This window comes from Tachyglossus aculeatus, chromosome 11 (assembly GCF_015852505.1).
Source record: "Tachyglossus aculeatus isolate mTacAcu1 chromosome 11, mTacAcu1.pri, whole genome shotgun sequence".
Lineage (NCBI taxonomy): Eukaryota > Metazoa > Chordata > Mammalia > Monotremata > Tachyglossidae > Tachyglossus > Tachyglossus aculeatus.
Genome location: NC_052076.1, coordinates 49,508,530 through 49,532,351, shown reverse-complemented (window position 1 = coordinate 49,532,351; position 23,822 = coordinate 49,508,530). Strand labels below are relative to the sequence as shown.

General features: G+C 46.9%; 1 protein-coding gene across 3 annotated transcripts in view; it reads left to right on the top strand.

Annotated features, from left to right (window-relative positions):
• Positions 1–1,810: 1,810 nt before the first annotated feature.
• The window catches only part of COG8 (component of oligomeric golgi complex 8), a 29,666-nt gene continuing 7,654 nt past the window's right edge, over positions 1,811–23,822 (top strand). The window contains exons 1-5 of one of the 3 annotated variants that reach the window (XM_038754897.1): positions 1,811–2,301; positions 13,039–13,246; positions 14,939–15,772; positions 15,986–16,154; positions 17,659–18,201. In XM_038754897.1, the coding sequence (XP_038610825.1) occupies positions 1,964–2,301; positions 13,039–13,246; positions 14,939–15,772; positions 15,986–16,154; positions 17,659–17,942 (1,833 nt within the window). In that variant the 5' untranslated portion in view covers positions 1,811–1,963 and the 3' untranslated portion in view covers positions 17,943–18,201. Of the gene's footprint in view, positions 2,302–13,038; positions 13,247–14,938; positions 15,773–15,985; positions 16,155–17,658; positions 18,310–23,822 lie in introns of those variants that run through there. The other 2 variants (XM_038754898.1, XM_038754899.1) reach the window with 2 other exon arrangements.

Here is a 23,822-nt window from a genome sequence, read left to right as displayed (position 1 = left end):
TTCTGTTTATTCTGATGGTATTGACACCTGTCTGCTTGATTTGTTTTGCTGTTGGTCTCCCCCTTTTAGACTGTGAGCCCGTTGTTGGGTGGGGACTGTCTCCGTTGTCGAATTGTACTTTCATTCATTCAATCATAAGGAGAAGCAGCGTGGCTCAATGGAAAGAGCGCGGGCTTTGGAGTCCGAGGTCATGGGTTCAAATCCCTGCTCTGCCAATTGTCAGCTGTGTGATTTTGGGCAAGTCACTTCACTTCAGTGCTTGGCAGTCCCTGAGCGACTGAACGAATGAATGAAATCGGATTGAATGAATGAATGAAATCAGATTGAATGAATGAATGAAATCGGATTGATTGATTGGATGAATGAAGTCGGCTTGATTGAATGAATGAAATCGGATTGATTGAATGAATGAATGAAATCAGATTGAACGAATGAATGAAATCGGATTGATTGATTGAATGAATGAAGTCGGCTTGATTGAATGAATGAAATCGGATTGATTGAATGAATGGATGAAATCGGATTGATTGAATGAATGAAGTCGGCTTGATTGAGTGAATGAATGAAATCGGATTGAAAGAATGAAATCGGATTGATCGAATGAATGAATGAAATCGGATTGATTGAATGAATGGATGAAATCGGATTGATTAAATGAAGTCGGCTTGAATGAATGAATGAAATCGGACTGAAGGAATGAATGAAATCGGATTGAATGAATGAAATCGGATTGATTGAATGAATGGATGAAATCGGATTGATTGAATGAATGGATGAAATCGGATTGATCGATTGAATGAATGAAGTCGACTTGATTGATTGAATGGATGAAATCGGATTGATTGATAGAATGAATGAAGTCGGCTTGATTGAATGAGTGAATGAAATCGGATTGAAAGAATGAAATCGGATTGATTGAATGAATGGATGAAATCGGATTGATCGATTGAATGAATGAAGTCGGCTTGATTGAATGAGTGAATGAAATCGGATTGAAAGAATGAAATCGGATTGATTGAATGAATGGATGAAATCGGATTGATCGATTGAATGAATGAAGTCGACTTGATTGAATGAATGGATGAAATCGGATTGATTGATAGAATGAATGAAGTCGGCTTGATTGAATGAGTGAATGAAATCGGATTGAATGAATGAAGTCGGCTTGATTGAATGAATGAATGAATGAAATCGGCTTGACTGAACGAACGCATGAAATCGGGTTGCCTGAGCGACTGAGCGAAATCGGGTTGACTGAATGAATGAAGGAAATCGGACTGAGGGAGCGAAATCGGGTCGACTGACGAATGACTGAACGAAATCGGCTTGACGGAATGAACGCATGAAATCGGATTGCCTAGCGACTGAGCGAAATCGGGTTGGCTGACGAATGAATGAATGAAATCGGCTTGCCTGAATGAATGAAATCGGCTTGCCTGAATGAACGCATGAAATCGGACTGACTGACTGAATGAAGGAAATCGGACTGAGCGATCAGGCGAGCGAAATCGGGTCGACTGACGAATGAACGAATGAAACCGGCTCGACGGAATGAACGCGTGAAATGGGGTTGCCTAGCGACTGAGCGAAATCGGGTCGGCTGACGAATGAATGAAGGAAATCGGACTGACTGAATGAACGCGTGAAATCGGGTTGCCTGAGCGACGGAGCGAAATCGGGTTGACTGAATGAATGAAGGAAATCGGACTGAGGGAGCGAAATCGGGTCGACTGACGAACGACTGATTGAAACCGGCTTGACGGAATGAAATCGGACTGACTGACTGAATGAAGGAAATCGGACCGACTGACTGACGAACGAGGAGAGCAGTCGGATAGACGGCGGGTCCCAGGCCGGAAGTCCGCGCCCGCGGCGGCGCCCCCCAGCGGCGGCGCCCGTAACGACGCCGACGGCCGTGAGGAGAACGACGACGACGACGCCGACGACGCCGACGAGGGCCGTAATGGCGGCGGAGGCTGAGGAGGAGGGCCTGCTGGCGTCCGTGTTGGAGGCCGGCGTGTGGGCGGGCGGCGATGGCGGCGACGGAGCCCGCGAGTCGGTGGTGCGGTACCTGCGGGAGCTGAGCGGGTCGGGGCTGGAGCGGCTGCGGCGGGAGCCGGAGCGGCTGCGGGAGGAGCGGGCCCAGCTGGGCCAGCAGACGCGGGCCTTGGCCTGCCGCAACTACCAGACCTTCATCCGCGGCGCCCGCTGCACCCAGCAGGTCCACGGGCTCTTCGCCACCGTGGAGGACGCGCTCGCCCGCCTGCTCGCCCGCCTGCCCGACTTCCAGCACCGCTGCAGGTGAGCCAGCCGTCCGTCCGTCCATCCGTCCATCCATCCATCGATCATCAATCGATCGTATTGATCGTATTGATTGAGACCCGTCCATCAATCAATCAATCATATTGATTGAGCGCTTACCGTGTGCACCGCACTGGACTAAGCGCTCGGAAAGTCCCAAGTTGGCCACATCGAGAGACGGTCCCTACCCGACAGTGGGCTCGCAGTAGGGGGAGACGGAAAACCAAACATACTCACAAAATAAAATAGAATAGATATGTACAAGTAAAATAAATAGAGTGATTGGTGATGATGGCATTTATGAAGCGCTTACTGTGTGCCAAGCACTGTCCTAATTATAATGATGGCATTTGTTAAGGCCACATCGAGAGACAGTCCCTACCCAACAGTGGGCTCGCAGTAGGGGGAGACGGAAAACCAAACCAAACATACTAATAAAATAAATAGAATAGATATGTACAAGTAAAATAAATAAAAATAGAGTAATAGGTGATGATGATGGCATTTATGAAGCGCTTACTGTGTGCCAAGCACCGTTCTAATAATAATGATGGCATTTGTTAAGGCCACATCGAGAGACAGTCCCTACCCAACAGTGGGCTCGCAGTAGGGGGAGACAGAAAACAAAATCAAGCATACTAATAAAATAAATAGAATAGAAATGTACAAGTAAAATAAATAAAAATAGAGTAATAGGTGATGATGATGGCATTTATGAAGCGCTTACTGTGTGCCGAGCACTCTTCTAATAATAACGATGGCATTTGTTAAGGCCACATAGAGAGACAGTCCCTACCCAACAGTGGGCTCGCAGTAGGGGGAGACAGAAAACAAAACAAAACATACTAATAAAATAAATAGAATAGATATGTACAAGTAAAATAAATAAAAATAGAGTAATAGGTGATGATGATGGCATTTATGAAGCGCTTACTGTGTGCCAAGCACTGTCCTAATAATGATAATGATGATGGCATTTGTTAAGGCCACATCGAGAGACATTCCCGGCTCACAGTAGGGGGAGACGGAAAACCAAACCAAACATACTCACAAAATAAAATAGAATAGATATGTACAAGTAAAATAAATAGAGTAATAGGTGATGGTGGCATTTATGAAGCGCTTACTGTGTGCCAAGCACTGCTCTAATAATAATGATGGCATTTGTTAAGGCCACATCGAGAGACAGTCCCTACCCAACAGTGGGCTCGCGGTAGGGGGAGACGGAAAACCAAACCAAACATACTCACAAAATAAATAGAATAGATATGTACAAGTAAAATAAATAAAAATAGAGTAATAGGTGATGATGATGGCATTTATGAAGCGCTTACTGTGTGCCAAGCACTGTCCTAATAATGATAATGATGATGGCATTTGTTAAGGCCACATCGAGAGACAGTCCCGGCTCACAGTAGGGGGAGACAGAAAACCTGACCAAACATACTCACAAAATAAAATAGAATAGATATGTACAAGTAAAATAAATAGAGTGATAGGTGATGATGGCATTTATGAAGCGCTTACTGTGTGCCAAGCACTGCTCTAATAATAATAATAACGATGGCATTTGTTAAGGCCGCATCGAGAGACAGTCCCGGCTCACAGTAGGGGGAGACGGAAAACCAAACCAAACATACTCACAAAATAAAATAGAATAGATATGTACAAGTAAAGTAAATAAAAATAGAGTAATAGGTGATGATGGCATTTATGAAGTGCTTACTGTGTGCCAAGCACTGTCCTAATAATAATGATGGCATTTGTTAAGGCCACATCGAGAGACAGTCCCTACCCAACAGTGGGCTCGCAGTAGGGGGAGACGGAAAACCAAACCAAACATACTCACAAAATAAATAGAATAGATATGTACAAGTAAAATAAATAAAAATAGAGTAATAGGTGATGATGATGGCATTTATGAAGTGCTTACTGTGTGCCAAGCACTGTCCTAATAATGATAATGATGATGGCATTTGTTAAGGCCACATCGAGAGACAGTCCCGGCTCACAGTAGGGGGAGACAGAAAACCAAACCAAACATACTCACAAAATAAAATAGAATAGATATGTACAAGTAAAATAAATAGAGTAATAGGTGATGATGGCATTTATGAAGCGCTTACTGTGTGCCAAGCACTGTCCTAATAATAATGATGGTATTTGTTAAGGCCACATCGAGAGACAGTCCCGGCTCACAGTAGGGGGAGACGGAAAACCAAACCAAACATACTCACAAAATAAAATAGAATAGGTATGTGCAAGTTAGAGTAATAGGTGATGATGGCATTTATGAAGCGCTTACTGTGTGCCAAGCACTCTTCTAATAATAACGATGGCATTTGTTAAGGCCACATCGAGAGACAGTCCCTACCCGACAGTGGGCTCGCAGTAGGGGGAGACAGAAAACCTGTCCGAACATACTCACAAAATAAAATAGAATAGATATGGACAAGTAAAATAAATAAAAATGGAGTAATAGGCGATGATGATGGCATTTATGAAGCGCTTGCTATGTGCCAAGCACCGTTCTAATAATAATAATGGCATTTGTTAAGGCCACATCGAGAGACAGTCCCTACCCAACAGTGGGCTCGCAGTAGGGGGAGACAGAAAACCAAACCAAACATACTCACAAAATAAAATAGAATAGATATATACAAGTAAAATAAATAAAAATAGAGTAATAGGTGATGATGGCATTTATGAAGCACTTACTGTGTGCCAAGCACTGTCCTAATAATAATAATAATAATAATGATGGCATTTGTTAAGGCCACATCGAGAGACAGTCCCGGCTCACAGTAGGGGGAGACAGAAAACCAAACCAAACATACTAACAAAATAAAATAGAATAGATATGTACAAGTAAAATAAATAAAAATAGAGTAATAGGTGATGATGGCATTTATGAAGCGCTTACTGTGTGCCAAGCACTGTCCTAATAATAATGATGGCATTTGTTAAGGCCACATCGAGAGACAGTCCCTACCCAACAGTGGGCTCGCAGTAGGGGGAGACGGAAAACCAAACCAAACATACTCACAAAATAAATAGAATAGATATGTACAAGTAAAATAAATAAAAATAGAGTAATAGGTGATGATGATGGCATTTATGAAGCGCTTACTGTGTGCCAAGCACTGTCCTAATAATGATAATGATGATGGCATTTGTTAAGGCCACATCGAGAGACAGTCCCGGCTCACAGTAGGGGGAGACAGAAAACCTGACCAAACATACTCACAAAATAAAATAGAATAGATATGTACAAGTAAAATAAATAGAGTGATAGGTGATGATGGCATTTATGAAGCGCTTACTGTGTGCCAAGCACTGTTCTAATAATAACGATGGCATTTGTTAAGGCCACATCGAGAGACAGTCCCTACCCGACAGTGGGCTCGCAGTAGGGGGAGACGGAAAACCAAACCAAACATACTCACAAAATAAAATAGAATAGGTATGTGCAAGTAAAATAAATAGAGTGATAGGTGGTGATGATGGCATTTATGAAGCGCTTACTGTGTGCCAAGCACTGTTCTAATAATAATGATGGCATTTGTTAAGGCCACATCGAGAGACAGTCCCTACCCAACAGTGGGCTCGCAGTAGGGGGAGACGGAAAACAAAACCAAACATACTCACAAAATAAAACGAATAGATATATACAAGTAAAATAAATAAAAATAGAGTAATAGGCGATGATGATGGCATTTATGAAGCGCTTACTGTGTGCCAAGCACTGTCCTAATAATAATAATAATAATGATGGCATTTGTTAAGGCCACATCGAGAGACAGTCGCGGCTCACAGTAGGGGGAGACGGAAAACCAAACCAGACATACTCACAAAATAAAATAGAATAGATATGTACATGTAAAATAAATAGAGTAATAGGTGATGATGATGGCATTTATGAAGCGCTTGCTGTGTGCCAAGCACTGTCCTAATAATAATAATGATGGCATTTGTTAAGGCCACATCGAGAGACAGTCCCTACCCAACAGTGGGCTCGCAGTAGGGGGAGACAGAAAACCAAACATACTAACTAAATAAAATGAATAGATATGTACAAGTAAAATAAATAAAAATAGAGTAATAGGTGATGATGATGGCATTTATGAAGCGCTTACTGTGTGCCAAGCACTGTCCTAATAATAATGATGGCATTTGTTAAGGCCACATAGAGAGACAACAGTGGGCTCACAGTAGGGGGAGACAGAAAACCAAACCAAGCATACTAACAAAATAAAATAAATAGAATAGATATGTGCAAGTAAAATAAATAAATAGAGTAATAGGTGATGATGGCATTTATGAAGCGCTTACTGTGTGCCAAGCACTGTCCTAATAATAATAATGATGATGGCATTTGTTAAGGCCTCATAGAGAGACAGTCCCTACCCAACAGTGGGCTCACAGTAGGGGGAGACAGAAAACCAAACCAAACATACTCACAAAATAAAATAGAATAGATATGTACAAGTAAAATAAATAAAAATGGAGTAATAGGCGATGATGATGGCATTTATGAAGCGCTTACTGTGTGCCAAGCACTGTCCTAATAATAATGATGGCATTTGTTAAGGCCACATCGAGAGACAGTCCCTACCCAACAGTGGGCTCGCAGTAGGGGGAGACAGAAAACAAAACCAAGCATACTAATAAAATAAATAGAATAGAAATGTACAAGTAAAATAAATAAAAATAGAGTAATAGGTGATGATGATGGCATTTATGAAGCGCTTACTGTGTGCCGAGCACTCTTCTAATAATAACGATGGCATTTGTTAGGGCCACATAGAGAGACAGTCCCTACCCAACAGTGGGCTCACAGTAGGGGGAGACAGAAAACAAAACATACTAATAAAATAAATAGAATAGATATGTACAAGTAAAATAAATAAAAATAGAGTAATAGGTGATGATGATGGCATTTATGAAGCGCTTACTGTGTGCCAAGCACTGTCCTAATAATGATAATGATGATGGCATTTGTTAAGGCCACATCGAGAGACAGTCCCGGCTCATAGTAGGGGGAGACAGAAAACCAAACCAAACATACTCACAAAATAAAATAGAATAGATATGTACAAGTAAAATAAATAGAGTAATAGGTGATGATGGCATTTATGAAGCGCTTACTGTGTGCCAAGCACTGTCCTAATAATAATAATGGCATTTGTTAAGGCCACATCGAGAGACAGTCCCTACCCAACAGTGGGCTCGCAGTAGGGGGAGACGGAAAACCGAACCAAACATACTCACAAAATAGAATAGGTATGTACAAGTAAAATAAATAGAGTAATAGGTGATGATGATGACATTTATGAAGCGCTTACTGTGTGCCAAGCACTGTCCTAATAATAATAATGATGGCATTTGTTAAGGCCACATCGAGAGACAGTCCCTACCCGACAGTGGGCTCGCAGTAGGGGGAGACGGAAAACCAAACCAAACATACTCACAAAATAAAATAAAATAGATATGTACAAGTAAAATCAATAAATAGAGTAATAGGTGATGATGGCATTTATGAAGCGCTTACTGTGTGCCAAGCACTGTCCTAATAATGATAATGATGATGGCATTTGTTAAGGCCACATCGAGAGACAGTCCCGGCTCACAGTAGGGGGAGACAGAAAACCAAACCAAACATACTCACAAAATAAAATAGAATAGATATGTACAAGTAAAATAAATAGAGTAATAGGTGATGATGATGGCATTTGTTAAGGCCACATCGAGAGACAGTCCCTACCCAACAGTGGGCTCGCAGTAGGGGGAGACGGAAAACAAAACAAAACATACTAATAAAATAAATAGAATAGATATGTACAAGTAAAATAAATAAAAATAGAGTAATAGGTGATGATGATGGCATTTATGAAGCGCTTACTGTGTGCCAAGCACTGTCCTAATAATGATAATGATGATGGCATTTGTTAAGGCCACATAGAGAGACAGTCCCGGTTCACAGTAGGGGGAGACGGAAAACCAAACCAAACATACTAACAAAATAAAATAGAATAGATATGTACAAGTAAAATAAATAAAAATAGAGTAATAGGTGATGATGGCATTTATGAAGCGCTTACTGTGTGCCAAGCACTGTCCTAATAATAATGATGGCATTTGTTAAGGCCACATCGAGAGACAGTCCCGGCTCACAGTAGGGGGAGACAGAAAACCAAACCAAACATACTCACAAAATAAAATAGAATAGATATGTACAAGTAAAATAAATAAAAATAGAGTAATAGGTGATGATGGCATTTATGAAGCGCTTACTGTGTGCCAAGCACTGTCCTAATAATGATGATGGCATTTGTTAAGGCCACATCGAGAGACAGTCCCTACCCAACAGTGGGCTCGCAGTAGGGGGAGACGGAAAACAAAACAAAACATACTAATAAAATAAATAGAATAGATATGTACAAGTAAAATAAATAAAAATAGAGTAATAGGTGATGATGATGGCATTTATGAAGCGCTTACTGTGTGCCAAGCACTGTCCTAATAATGATAATGATGATGGCATTTGTTAAGGCCACATAGAGAGACAGTCCCGGTTCACAGTAGGGGGAGACGGAAAACCAAACCAAACATACTAACAAAATAAAGTAGAATAGATATGTACAAGTAAAATAAATAAAAATAGAGTAATAGGTGATGATGGCATTTATGAAGCGCTTACTGTGTGCCAAGCACTGTCCTAATAATAATGATGGCATTTGTTAAGGCCACATCGAGAGACAGTCCCGGCTCACAGTAGGGGGAGACAGAAAACCAAACCAAACATACTCACAAAATAAAATAGAATAGATATGTACAAGTAAAATAAATAAAAATAGAGTAATAGGTGATGATGGCATTTATGAAGCGCTTACTGTGTGCCAAGCACTGTCCTAATAATGATGATGGCATTTGTTAAGGCCACATCGAGAGACAGTCCCTACCCAACAGTGGGCTCGCAGTAGGGGGAGACGGAAAACAAAACAAAACATACTAATAAAATAAATAGAATAGATATGTACAAGTAAAATAAATAAAAATAGAGTAATAGGTGATGATGATGGCATTTATGAAGCGCTTACTGTGTGCCAAGCACTGTCCTAATAATGATAATGATGATGGCATTTGTTAAGGCCACATAGAGAGACAGTCCCGGTTCACAGTAGGGGGAGACGGAAAACCAAACCAAACATACTAACAAAATAAAATAGAATAGATATGTACAAGTAAAATAAATAAAAATAGAGTAATAGGTGATGATGGCATTTATGAAGCGCTTACTGTGTGCCAAGCACTGTCCTAATAATAATGATGGCATTTGTTAAGGCCACATCGAGAGACAGTCCCGGCTCACAGTAGGGGGAGACAGAAAACCAAACCAAACATACTCACAAAATAAAATAGAATAGATATGTACAAGTAAAATAAATAAAAATAGAGTAATAGGTGATGATGGCATTTATGAAGCGCTTACTGTGTGCCAAGCACTGTCCTAATAATAACGATGGCATTTGTTAAGGCCACATCGAGAGACAGTCCCGGCTCACAGTAGGGGGAGACAGAAAACCAAACCAAACATACTCACAAAATAAAATAGAATAGATATGTACAAGTAAAATAAATAGAGTAATAGGTGATGATGATGGCATTTATGAAGCGCTTAGTATGTGCCAAGCACTGTTCTAATAGTAATAATAATGATGGCATTTGTTAAGGCCACATAGAGAGACAGTCCCTACCCAACAGTGGGCTCACAGTAGGGGGAGACAGAAAACCAAACCAAACATACTAACAAAATAAATAGAATAGATATGTACAAGTAAAATAAATAAAAATAGAGTAATAGGTGATGATGGCATTTATGAAGTGCTTACTATGTGCCAAGCACTGTCCTAATAATAATAATAATGATGATGGCATTTGTTAAGCGCTTACTATGTGCAAAGCACTGTTCTAAGCGCTCGGGGGGGGATACAGTGTGATCAAGTTTTCCCCCGTGGGGCTCACAGTCTTCATCCCCATTTTTACAGATGAGGGAACTGAGGCTCAGTGAAGTGACTTGCCCAAGGTCACACAGCAGACTTGTGGTGGAGCTGGGAATCGAACCCACGACCTCTGACTCCAAAGCCCGGGCTCTTTCCACTGAGCCACGCTGCTTCTCTGGGGAAGAGAGTTCCCCTTCTGACTGCTGGGGAGGTGACAGGGTCATCAGGTTGGCCCACGGGGGGGCTCACGCTCTTCATCCCCATTTTACAGATGAGGGAACTGAGGCCCAGAGAAGTGACTTGCCCAAAGTCACCCAGCTGACAATTGGCAGAGCCGGGATTTGAACCCATGACCTCTGACTCCAAAGCCCAGGCTCTTTCCGCAGAGCCACGCTGCAGGTGACCCACGGCCGAGACGAAAACCATCATCATCATGGCATTTGGGAAGCGCTTACTACGTGCCAAGCACTGTTCTAAGCGCTGGGGAGGATCCGAGCTCGTCAGGTTGTCCCCCGGGGGACCCACAGTCTTCACCCCCATTTTACAGAGGTCACTGAGGCCCAGAGAAGAAGAATAGTGGCATTTGTTAAGTGCTTACTATGTGCTAAGCGCTGGGGAGGATCCGAGCTCATCAGGTTGTTCCCCGGGGGGCTCACAGTCTTCATCCCCATTTTACAGAGGAGGTCACTGAGGCCCAGAGAAGAAGAATAATGGCATTTGTTAAGCGCTTACTACATGCCAAGCACTGTTCTAAGCACTGGGGAGGATCAGGTCTTCATCTCCATTTTACAGAGGAAGTCACTGAGGCCCAGAGAAGAAGAAGAATGTCATTTCTTAAGCGCTTACTACGTGCCAAGCACTGTTCTAAACACTGGGGAGGATACATGGTCATCAGGTTGTCCCCCGGGGGGCCCACAGTCTTCATCCCCATTTTACAGATGAGGGAACTGAGGCCCAGAGAAGAAGAATAATGGCATTTGTTAAGCACTTACTACGTGCGAAGCACTGTTCTAAGCGCCGGGGAGGTCACAAGGTGACCAGGCTGTTCCCCGGGGGGCTCACAGTCTTCATCCCCATTTTACAGAGGAGGTCACTGAGGCCCAGAGAAGAATAATGGCATTTGTTAAGCGCTTACTACGTGCCAAGCACTGTTCTAAGCACTGGGGAGGTTACAAGGTCATCAGGTTGTCCCCAGTGGGGCTCCCAGTCTTCACCCGCATTTTACAGAGGAGGGAACTGAGGCTCAGAGAAGTTAAGTGACTTGCCCAAGGTCACACAGCAGACGTGGCGGAGCCGGGATTAGAACCCACGGCCTCTGACTCCCAAGTTAAGTGAGAAGCAGCGTGGCTCAGTGGAAAGAACACAGGCTTGGGAGTCAGAGGTTGTGGGTTCAAATTCTGGCTCTGCCATTTGCCAGGAGTGACTTGGGGCAAGTCACTTCACTTCTCTGGGCCTCAGCGACCTCATCTGGAAAATGGGGATGAAGAGTTTGAGCCCCACGTGGGACAACCTGATCACCTGGCATCCTTCCCAGGGCATAAAACAGTGCTTTGCACAGAGTAAGCGCTTAACAGATGCCATCGTTATTATTAAGTGACTTTTCCAAAGTCACACAGCAGACAAGCGGGGGGAGCCGGGATTTAAGCGTTTACTCTGGGCCCAGCACTGTTCTAAGCGCTGGGGGGGATACAAGGTGATCAGGTTGTCCCACGGGGGACCCCCAGACTTCATCCCCATTTTCCAGGTGCGGTCACTGAGGCACAGAGAAGTGAAGTGAGTTGTCCAAGGTCACACAGCTGACGAGTGGACCCCCCTCACCCCCCGCTTCAAAGCCTTATTGAAGGCACACCTCTTCCCAGAGGCCTTCCTAGACTAGGCCCTCACTTCCACTTCTCCCACTCCTTTTTCCGTCGCCCTGGTATTTGGATTTGTTCCCTTTAGTCCCCTCAGCCTCACAGCACTTATGTACGTAGCCATAATTTACTTAGATTAATGCCCGTCTCCCCTTCTAGACTGTAAGCTCGCTGTGGGCAGGGACCCCGTGTCTACCTACTCTGTTGTATGGTGCTCTCCCAAGCGCTTAGCACAGTGCTCTACTATAATATTATTATAATAATATAATTAATATTGTAATATTATTACAATATTAGTAGTGTAGTGTAATATTAGTAGTGTTAGTATTGTCCCCCGGGGGGCCCACACTCTTCATCCCCATTTTACAGATGAGGGAACTGAGGCCCAGAGAAGAAGAATAATGGCATTTGTTACTATTACAAATAAATAGTAATTATTTATTACTATTACTAGTGTTAGTAATATTAGTAGTGTAATATTATTACTCTATTCATTTATTATTACTCTATTCATTTATTTATTTATTTTACTTGTACATGTCTATTCTATTTATTTTATTTTGTTAGTATGTTTGGTTTTGTTCTCTGTCTCCCCCTTTTAGACTGTGAGCCCACTGTTGGGTAGGGACTGTCTCTATATGTTGCCAATTTGTACTTCCCAAGCGCTCAGTACAGTGCTCTGCACATAGTAAGCGCTCAATAAATACGATTGATGATGATGATGCTCTGCGCACAGTAAGTGCTCAGAAAATTGATTGTGGGGACAGGCGACTGTGGCTAGGGAATCCGGGGCTTTCTGCGGAAGGTCAGAGAGGCCCTTTGGGATCCCCCTTGGGTTTTGACGGCCGTAAAAGTCGGGCCCCTTTCCCGTTCCCTGTCAGGAACTTTGTGAAGGAAGCAGAGGAGATTGGTTCCAGCCGCCGTATGAATAGCCTGACGTTGAACCGGCACACGGAGATCCTGGAAATCCTGGAGATCCCTCAGCTCATGGACACCTGTGTCCGCAATGGCTACTACGAGGAGGCCCTGGAGCTTGCCGCTTACGTGCGCCGGTTGGAGAGGAAGTACTCTGCTATTCCCGTTATCCAGGTATCCCTCCTGGAAACGACCCGGGTGGATCCCCACCCTGCGCCACCGTTCAGTACCATTTTACTCTGTTGCTGTAGCGGAATAATCATCATCATCGTCATCATCAATCGTATTTATTGAGCGCTTACTGTGTGCAGAGCACTGGACTAAGCGCTTGGGAAGTACAAATTGGCAACATATAGAGAAAGTCCCTACCCAACAGTGGGCTCACAGTCTAATCCCTCAGTGGCATTTATTGAGCGCTTACTGTGTTCAGGCCACTGTACCAAGTGCTTAGGGGAGTGACACACAAAGGGGGAGGTCTGGACGATTCCTGCCCTCAAGGAACTTACAGACTAGAGGGGGAGACAGACATTAAAATAAAGGCCCTACTGAGAGCTCACCTCCTCCAGGAGGCCTTCCCAGACTGAGCCCCTTCCTTCCTCTCCCCCTCGTCCCCCTCTCCATCCCCCCCATCTTTCCTCCTTCCCTTCCCCACAGCACCTGTATATATGTCTATACATATTTATTACTCTATTTATTTATTTATTTTACTTGTACATATCTAGTCTATTTTATTTTGTTAATATATTTGGTTTTGTTCTCGGTCTCCCCCCTCTAGACTGTGAGCCCACTGTTGGGTAGGGACTGTCTCTATATGTTGCCATCTTGTACTTCCCAAGTGCTTAGTCCAGTGCTCGGCACACAGTAAGTGCTCAATAAATACAACTGATTGATTGATTGATTGACAGATGAATATGTACACAAGTGCCGGGAGTTGGGGAGGGGAGAATATCCAAGGGCTTACGGAGTGCGAACCCAAGGAGACAAAAAAAAGAGGGATGATAATAATAATCATTGTGGTATTCGTCAAGCGCTTACTAGGTGCCAAGCACCGTCCTGAGCCCTGGGGTAGATGGAAGCAGATCGGGTGGGATACAGTCCCTGTCCCACATGGGGGTCACGGTCTCCATCCCCATTGTACAGATGAGGGAAAACCGAGGCACGGAGAAGTGAAGTGACTTGCCTGAGGTCACACAGCAGACGAGTGGCGGAGCCAGGATCGGAACCCATGACCTGCCGGCTCCTAGGCGCCTGCTCTACTCCGCTGGGCTAAGAGAGTGGTGAGGACTTAGTCTTGGAAGTCCTCTTGGAGATGTGATTTTAGTGGGACTTTGAAAACGGGGAGAGAAGTGGTCAGTCAGAAAGAAAGGGGGTGGACTTTCAAGGCCGAGGAATAATAATAATAATAATGATGGCATTTATTAAGCGCTTACTATGTGCAAAGCACTGTTCTAAGCACTGGGGAGGTTACAAGGTGATCAGGTTGTCCCAAGTGGGGCTCACAGTCTCAATCCCCATTTTACAGATGAGGTAGCTGAGGCACAGAGAAGTTAAGTGACTTGCCCAAGGTCCCACAGCTGACAGTTGGCAGAGCCGGGGTTTGAACCCCTGACCTCTGACTCCAAAGCCCGGGCTCTTCTCCACTGAGCCAAGGACACGGGTAAGGGGGCGGTGGCGAGAGACATGAGCGAGGAGGCTGGGGGGAGAGGAGCCAAGAGGTAAAGCCCCGCGACCGACGGACCGTCTCTGTGTGTTGCCAACTTGCGCTTCCCAAGCGCTCTGCACACAGTAAGCGCTCAGTAAATACGATGGATTGATTGATTGATTGGACGTGCCGTTGACGGGCCCCTCCCCTGCCTTGGCTCGCAGGGCATCGTGAACGAGGTCCGCCAGTCCACGCAGCTGATGCTGAGCCAGCTGATCCAGCAGCTGCGCACCAACATCCAGCTCCCGGCCTGCCTGCGAGTCATCGGCTACCTGCGGCGCATGGACGTCTTCACCGAAGCGGAGCTGCGCATCAAGTTCCTGCAGGCGCGCGACGCGTGGCTGCGCTGCATCCTGGCGGCCGTCCCCGGCGACGACCCCTACTTCCACATCACCAAGACCATCGAGGCCTGCCGCGTCCACCTCTTCGACATCGTCACGCAGTACCGGGCCATCTTCTCGGACGAGGAGCCGCCGCCGCCGCCGCCGCCCCCGGCCGCGGGCGAGCGCCCCGTGAACGAGAGTGCCATCTTCCACGGCTGGGTGCTGCAGAAGGTGTCGCGGTTCCTGCGAGCGCTGGAGGCCGACCTCCGCCGGGGGGTGGGAGGCCGCCTGGACTCCCTCCTGGGCCAGTGCATGTACTTCGGCCTGTCCTTCAGCCGGGTGGGGGCCGATTTCCGCGGCCAGCTGGCCCCCGTGTTCCAGCAGGTCGCCGTGGGCACCTTCAGGAGGGCCGTCGACGAAGCGGTGGAGAAGTTCCGGGAGGAGATGAACTGCTACACCCTGATCTCCGCCCCGGCCATCCTGGGCAGTACCGCGCCCCCCGGACCCCCCGGCACGCAGCCCGGGACCCTGCAGCCGCCCATGGTGCTCCTGGATTTCCCGCCCCTCGCCTGCTTCCTCAACAACATCCTGGTTTCGTTCAACGAGCTGCGCCTCTGTTGCCCCGTGGCTCTGGCCCGGGACGTGACGGTGTCTCTGGAGGACGCTCTTGTAAAGGTGGGGGGCCTCCGGGGGATTTACCCCCCGAGTCTCTAGCCCCGTTTTACCGACGAGGCGACCGAGGCCCGGAGTCAGCGAAGCGGCTTGCCCGAGGTCACGCGGCTGACAAGTGGCGGGGCCGGGATGCGGGCTCCGCGCACGGGGCCACGCTGCTCGTCCCGGGTGCGGGGTCGGGTGGGGTGACTGACGCCGTCTCCACCGTTGTTTCAGGTGACAGAGATCATCCTGGCCTTCCACAGGGCGGAGAAGGCGGCCTTCAGCAGCCGGGAGCAGGAGCTGTTCGTCCAGTTCTGCACCGTCTTCCTGGAAGACTTGGTCCCCTACCTCAATCGATGTCTTCAGGTCCTTTTCCCACCGGCTCAGATTGCACAGACTTTAGGTAGGGTAGCAAGGAGGAGGAGCCCTCGAAGCTCTCTTTTTTTTTTTTTATCACTTTCCCTCTCTTCTCTTTTTCTGAAAGTGTTCGACTCCTCGCTTTGGGGAAAGTCCCCACTTTGCGGAAACAGCGGAAGCACTTGCCAAGGGGTAGCGAGATCCTTCTGTCGGCCCGTTCTCTAACGCGGTTTGTGTTGTGATCTCCCCATATAACACAGTCGACCGTAGAAGGCTCTCCTGGGGTGTTGTAGCTCTACCGGTGCGGTTCATTAGCTGGAACCCAGATGCTCTAGCTGCCTCTTCTCCTATTTCTCATGGAAAGGGGCAGTCTTCCATTACCAAGGGTCTTTGGGTAGCGTGTGACTTTGGGCAAGTCACTTCACTTCTCTGTGCCTCAGTTCCCGCCTCTGTAAAATGGGGATGAAGACTGTGAGCCCCCTGTGGGACAACCTAATCATCTTGTAACTTCCCCAGCGCTTAGAACAGTGCTTTGCACATAGTAAGCGCTTAACAAATGCCATTATTATTATTACCAATCATCAGTCAGTCGAACATCATCGACTCTGCCTCCCAGCCCCACCACCTTGGCATTATCCTCATCTCATCCCGCTCTCTCTCAGCCCCCGTAGCCGCTGTCACCAGATTCAGCCGGTTCATCCTTCACATTTCCAGGTGTCCCTTCCTCTCTTTCCGAATGACCGCCACACTGGCCCGGGCACTTGTCGTACCTCTGCTTCGTGGCCGCGTCGACCTCCTTGCTCCTCTCCCTGACTCCAGTCTCTCCCCTTGCCAGCCCCGTACTTTGCTGTCCTGATGATTTTTCTGTAGCGTTTTCTGCACACATCTCTCCGTCACTCCAAAATATCGGATAGTTGTCCTTTCCTCCCTGCGTCGAGCGGAAACTCTTGACCAGTGGCTTTAAGGCTCCCAATCAGCTCTCTTCCTCCTACTTAATGCTCTTCTCTCTTCTGCTCACACTCTTTAAGTTAACGCCCTCACTGAACTTTTGTTCTTAGCTCTCACAACGGCCCCTTGCTCCTTTCCTTTCCACACACAGGAGACCAGCCCTCTCTCTGTCTGATATCCCCCAACTGCCACCCCACCCAAACGCTTTTAAGGGCTCCTGACTCACTTTTGTAGATATCGCATATACTCTGTTGCTTCCTATTTGTGATTTATTTGTCTCCCCAACTAGATAGTAAACTCCTTGAGGGTATGGATCGTGTAAACTAACTTCTGTTGTGTGCTTAGTTCAGCGCTGGGCACACAGGTGCTCAATAACGCTTTTCATTGATTACTGATTGATCCCGAGCACCCAAGTGCGGAGCACTGTACTAAGCATCCGGGAGCCAACGACAGAAGCAAAACACGTGTTTCCTCGTCTTGAGAAGCTTATGATCGAACGGAGGTGTCTCACTCTCCCTTAAAGGCTTCTCTGAATGACATTGGTTTGTGACGGACTCCTTGGGTAACTTTGCTTCTCCCGTTTTTCTCCCTTACTGAATCAGGTGTCCCCCCCACTCAGCTCTCCAAGTTTGGGAATCTCGGACACGTGAACGTCAGCGTGGTCCAGGAGCCGCTGGCCTCTGTCCTGCCAAAGAGGGAAATTGTCTTCCCTCCGGACGAAAAGGAGCTTCTCCCGGAGCCCCCGGGAGCGAGTTCGGAACTTCCGGAACCGGAGCGGACTCCGGAACCCGCCAGCCAACCTTCCCTCGGGACCGTGGAAGACGAGACTCAAGAAGAAGAGGAGGAAGAGCCTTTGCAGGTCGACCCTTCGGCGGGGCCTGCCTAAATTCAAGGAGGTGGAGTCCACGGGACTTCAAAACGGGACGTTTTACGAGCCGCAGCTGGGATTCTGGTGCCGGGCGCGGTGGTTTGGTCAGGCGGGGGAGTTCTCCAGGGTTTGGTGTCTGTCCAGACTCCGTGAACTTAAATTCAGCCCAGCCAGCGAGAAAGGAGATTGCCTTAAATGATTTAAAAATCTTTTCTCCTGAGACTGGCTCCCTGAAATTATGCCCCGAGAAAGCGAGACAGTTCAGAGAAGACGGTGGGTGAGTCAAGTCACTTCTTGGGTTTAAAGTCGTCGGGTGATGTGTATATATGCAGAGATGGAATACTTTGAGCACAGCTGAAATAAGGAATAAACCTGATTAACCTTAGGCTGATCCCCGAGTAGTTATCGTCGAGGATTGAAAATAGGCTGTTTCCCCCGTCCCTGCCACGCAGCGATAAGCAGCGTGGCTTAGTGGCAAGATCGTGGGCTCGGGAGTCAGCGGTTGTGGGTTCTAATCCTGACTCCGCCCCCTGTCCTTTGTGACCTTGGGCAAGTCAGTTAAGTCCTCTGTGCCTCAGTTTCCCCACCTGTAAAATGGGGGCGAAGACCGTGAGCCCTACGTGGGACAACTTGATTACCTTGTATCATCATCATCATCATCATCAATTGTATTTATTGAGTGCTTACTATGTGCAGAGCACTGTACTAAGCGCTTGGGAAGTACAAATTGGCAACATATAGAGACAGTCCCTACCCAACAGTGGGCTCACAGTCTAGAAGGGGGAGACACACTTAGAACCGTGCTTGGCACAACACCCATTCATTCATTCGGTCGGATTTATTGAGCGCCAACTGGGTGCAGAGCGCTGGACTAAGCGCTTGGAAAGTACCATTATTAATCTGTTTATTTATTTTACTTGTACATATTTATTCTATTTATTTTATTTTGTTAATGTTTTGTTTTGTTGTCCGTCTCCCCCTTCTAGACTGTGAGCCTGCTGTTGGGTAGGGACCGTCTCTAGATGTTGCCAACTTGGACTTCCCAAGCGCTTAGTACATGCTGTGCATACAGTAAGCGCTCAAGAAATACGATTGAATGAATGAATAGTAAGCAAATCATTATTATCATTAGGAGCCGTCGAGTTGTTTCCGATTCACAGCAACTCAGTGAATATACTTTTTCCAGAACGTCCTGTCCTCTGCCTTAATCCGCAACATTTCTAATTCATTCAGTCGTGTTTATTGAGCGCTTACTGTGTGCAGAGCACTGTACTAAGCGCTTGGGAAGTACAGTTCCGCCCCAGATAGAGACAACCCCTGCCCTAATGGTTCTTCCGTTATCGTTATTAGGGTCTCTATCCATCTAGCTACCCGTCTGCCTCTTTCGCATTTTCCCCGGACTTCTCCAAGCATTATTTTCCAGAAAATCAGTCTTCCTGATGATGGTTCCAAAACATGCTCCTCCAAGTCGAGTCATTTGGCCTTCCAAAGACCATTTTGGTTGAAATTGCTCTAAAATCCATTTGTCCGTCTTTGAGGCAGTCCGTGGCAAAAGCCTTCTCCAGCATCACATTTTGAAGGAATGGATGTTCTCTCCTGTTTTTTTACCGAAGCAGCGTGGCTTAGTGGAAGGAGCCCGGGCTTGGGAGTCAGAGGTCGCGGGTTCTAATCCCGGCCCTGCCACTTGGCAGCTGTGTGCCTCGCTTCTCTGTGCCTCAGTTCCCTCATCTGTCAAATGGGGATGAAGACTGTGAGCCCCACGTGGGACAACCTGATCACCTCGTATCTCCCCCAGCGCTTAGAACAGTGCTTGGCACACAGCGCGTAGCAAATGTGAGCCCACTGTTGGGTAGGGACAGTCTCTATATGTTGCCAACTTGTACTTCCCAAGCGCTTAGCCCAGTGCTCTGCACACAGTAAGGGCTCAATAAATACGATTGAGTGAATGAATGAATGAAATACCATCATCGTCATTATTAATCATTCATTCTCTGCGCGCTTACTGTGTGCAGAGCACTGGACTAAGCACTTTCTAGACTGTGAGCCCACTGTTGGGTAGGGACCGTCTCTATATGTTGCCAACTTGTGCTTCCCAAGCGCTTAGTACAGTGCTCTGCACACAGTAAGCGCTCAATAAGTACGATTGAATGAATGAATGAATGAAATACCATCATCGTCATTATTAATCATTCATTCAATCATATTTGTGGCGCGCTTACTGTGTGCAGAGCACCGGACTAAGCACTTTCTAGACTGTGAGCCCGCAGTTGGGTAGGGACCGTCTCTATATGTTGCCAACTTGTCCTTCCCAAGCGCTTAGTCCAGTGCTCTGCACACAGTAAGCGCTCAATAAATACGATTGATTGATTGATTGGGAAGTACAAATCGGCAACATACAGAGACGGTCCCTACCCACCAACGGGCTCACAGTCTAGAAGGGGGAGACAGACAACAAAACAAAACAAGTAGACAGGTGTCAATACCATCAGGATAGCTGGAATTATAGCGAGATACACATCATTGATAAAATAGAGTAATAAATATGTACAAATGAAATGAGTAATAACAAATTATACAAGTGTTGCAGGGAGGGGAAGACTTGGGATTCGAACTTTTAGACTGTGAGCCCACTGTTGGGTAGGGACTGTCTCTATATGTTGCCAACTTGTACTTCCCAAGCGTTTAGTACAGTGCTCTGCACACAGTAAGCGCTCAATAAATACGATTGATGATGATGGCGGGACAGGCGAGAATGAGGCCCGGTAAGGAGGTAAGTGGAGGCAGAGGAGCGGAGGGTGCGGGCTGGGCTGGAGAAGGAGAGAAGGGAGGTGAGGTAGGAGGGGGCGAGGGGATGGATGGACAGCCTGGAAGCCCAGGGTGAGTTTTTGCTTCATGCGAAGGCTGACAGGCAACCACTGGAGATCTTTGAGGAGGGGAGTGACGTAATAGTAATAATGACATTTGTTAAGCGCTTACTATGTGCAAAGCACTGTTCTAAGCGCTGGGCAAGATACAAAGTGATCAGATTGTCCCCCATGGGGCCCCCAGTCCTCATCCCCATTTTCCAGAGGAGGTCACTGAAGCCCAGAGAAGTGAAGTGACTTGCCCAAAGTCACCCAGCTGGCAAGGGGGGAGCTGGGATAATGATGGTATCTGTTAAGCGCTTACTATGTGCCAAGCACTGTTCTAAGTGCTAGGGTAGACTTCTAGACCCCTTCTAGACTGTGAGCCCACTGTTGGGCTCTATATGTTGCCAACTTGTACTTCCCAAGCGCTTAGTACAGGGCTCTGTACACAGGAAGCGCTCAATAAATACGATGGACTGATTGATAGGGAGGATCCAAAGTGATCAGACTGTCCCCCATGGGGCTCACAGTCCCCATTTTCCAGAGGAGGTCACTGAGGCCCAGAGAAGTGAAGTGACTTGCCCGGAGTCATCCAGCTGACAAGAGGCGGAGCCGGGATTAGAACCCACAACCTCTGACTCCCAAGCCCGGGCTGTTTCCACTGAACCACGCTGCTTCTCAATTGGACTTTCCAAGCGCTTAGCCCGGTGCTCTGCACACAGTAAGCCCTCAATCAATATTATAATTCTATTTATTCTGACGGTTTTGACACCTGTCTGTGTTTTGTGGTGTCTGTCTCCCCCTTCTATAACAATAATAATAATAATGATGGCATTTGTTAAGCGCTTACTATGTGCAAAGCACTGTTCTAACTGCTGGGGGGGGATAAAAGGTGATCAGATTGTCCACGTGGGGCTCACGGTCTTCATCTGGCTTTGGAGTCAGAGGTCATGGGTTCGAATCCTTCTCTGCCACTTGTCAGCTGTGTGACTTTGGGCAAGTCACTTGCCTTTGCTGGGCCTCAGTTACCTCATCTGTAAAATGGGGATTAAGTCTGAGCCCCACGTGGGACACCCCAGGGCTTAGAACAGTGCTTTGCACATAGTAAGAGAAGCAGCATGGCTTGGTGGAAAGAGCCCGGGCTTTGGAGTCAGAGGTCATGGGTTCAAATCCCAGCTCTGCCAATTGTCAGCTGTGTGACTTTGGGTAAGTCGCTTAACTTCTCTGTGCCTCAGTGACCTCATCTGGAAAATGGGGATGAAGACTGTGAGCCCCCCGTGGGACCACCTGATCACCTTGTAACCTCCCCAGCACTTAGAACAGTGCTTTGCACATAGGAAGTGCTTAATAAATGCCACCATTATTATTGTTAGTAAGCAATTAATAAATGCTATTATTATTTATTTATTTAATGTAGCAAATATATAAATGAACATATAATATATAAAATATTTTATTTATTTGTTTATTAAAAATAAATTTTCCAGATGAGGTCACTGAGGCGCAGAGAAGTGAAGTGACTTGCCCAGAGTCACCCAGCTGACAGGAGATGGAGGCGGGATTAGAACCCACGACCTGTGACTCCCGAGCCCGGGTTCTTAATAATCATGGTGGTATTTGTTAAGCGCTTACCATGTGCATAGCACTGTTCTAAGCGCTGTGGGGGGGCTACAAGGTGATCAGGTTGTCCCACTTGGGGCTCACAGTCTTAATCCCCATTTTCCAAATGAGGTAACTGAGGCACAGAGAAGTTAAGTGGCTTGCCCAAGGTCACATAGCTGACAAGTGACAGGGTCGGAATTCGAACCCATGACCTCTGACTCCCAAGCCCTCTCTCTTTCCACTGAGCCACGCTGCTTCTCTCCCTCCAGCGTTTTCCGTCCAGCTTTCGGCGGCCCAGAATGATGGTGATGGCATTTGTTAAGCGCTTACTATGTGCAAAGCACTGTTCTAAGCGCTGGGGAGGATACAAAGTAAGAAGGGAGGTCGGGGCGGACTACAACTCCCAGCATCCTTGGCGCCGGAAGTGGCACCCATCCTTCCGGCGCGGAGCCCCAGCCTGAGCGGGCCTGGTCCGGAAGTTGCCCGAGGTGAGGGACTGCGCCTGCGCGCCGCGCCTCGGAGAGGAAAGGGACTGCGCCTGCGCGCCGCGCCTCGGGGAGGAACGGGACTGCGCCTGCGCGTCGAGCCTCGGCGAGGACCGGGACTGCGCCTGCGCGCCGCGCCTCGGTGAGGACCAGGACTGCGCCTGCGCGTCGCGCCTCGTGGAGGCCTGCACGTCGAGGGGTCCACGGACTGTCTCCATCTGGTGCCAACTTGGGCTCTGCAAAGCGCTCAGTCCAGTGTCCTGCACCCAGTCGGCGCTCAATAAGTACAATTGAATGGATGAATGAATGAAAGGATGGCACTCTTCCCTCTCCAGGACTTCCCAACGCCCACCTCCGCACCCAGCCCGAAGGCTTCTCCCCCCGCTGCCAGGCTGTCCACAGCCCAGGTGGGTCGGTCCTAATCATCATCATCATCATAATTACCGTGTTAAGCCCTTGATATTTATTCATTCAATCGTATTTAATAATGCTAATAATAATAATAATAATGATAATGAGCCCCCTCCTTCCTCTCCCCCTCCTTCCCCTCCCCGCAGCACCTTTCATTCATTCATTTTTTTAAAATGGCATTTATTAAGCGCTTACTATGTGCAGAGCACTGTTCTAAGCGCAGGGAAATTTACAAGGTGATCAGGTTGTCCCATGCGGGGCTCACAGTCTTAATCCCCATTTTACAGATGAGGGACCTGAGGCCCAGAGAAGTTAAGTGACTTCATCATCATCATCAATCGTATTTATTGAGCGCTTACTGTGTGCAGAGCACTGTACTAAGCGCTCGGGAAGTACAAGTTGGCAACATATAGAGACAGTCCCTACCCAACAGTGGGCTCACAGTCTAGAAGGGGGAGACAGAGAACAAAACCAAACATATTAACAAAATAAAATAGAATAGATATGTACAGGTAAAATAAATAAATAAATAGAGTAATAAATATGTACAAACA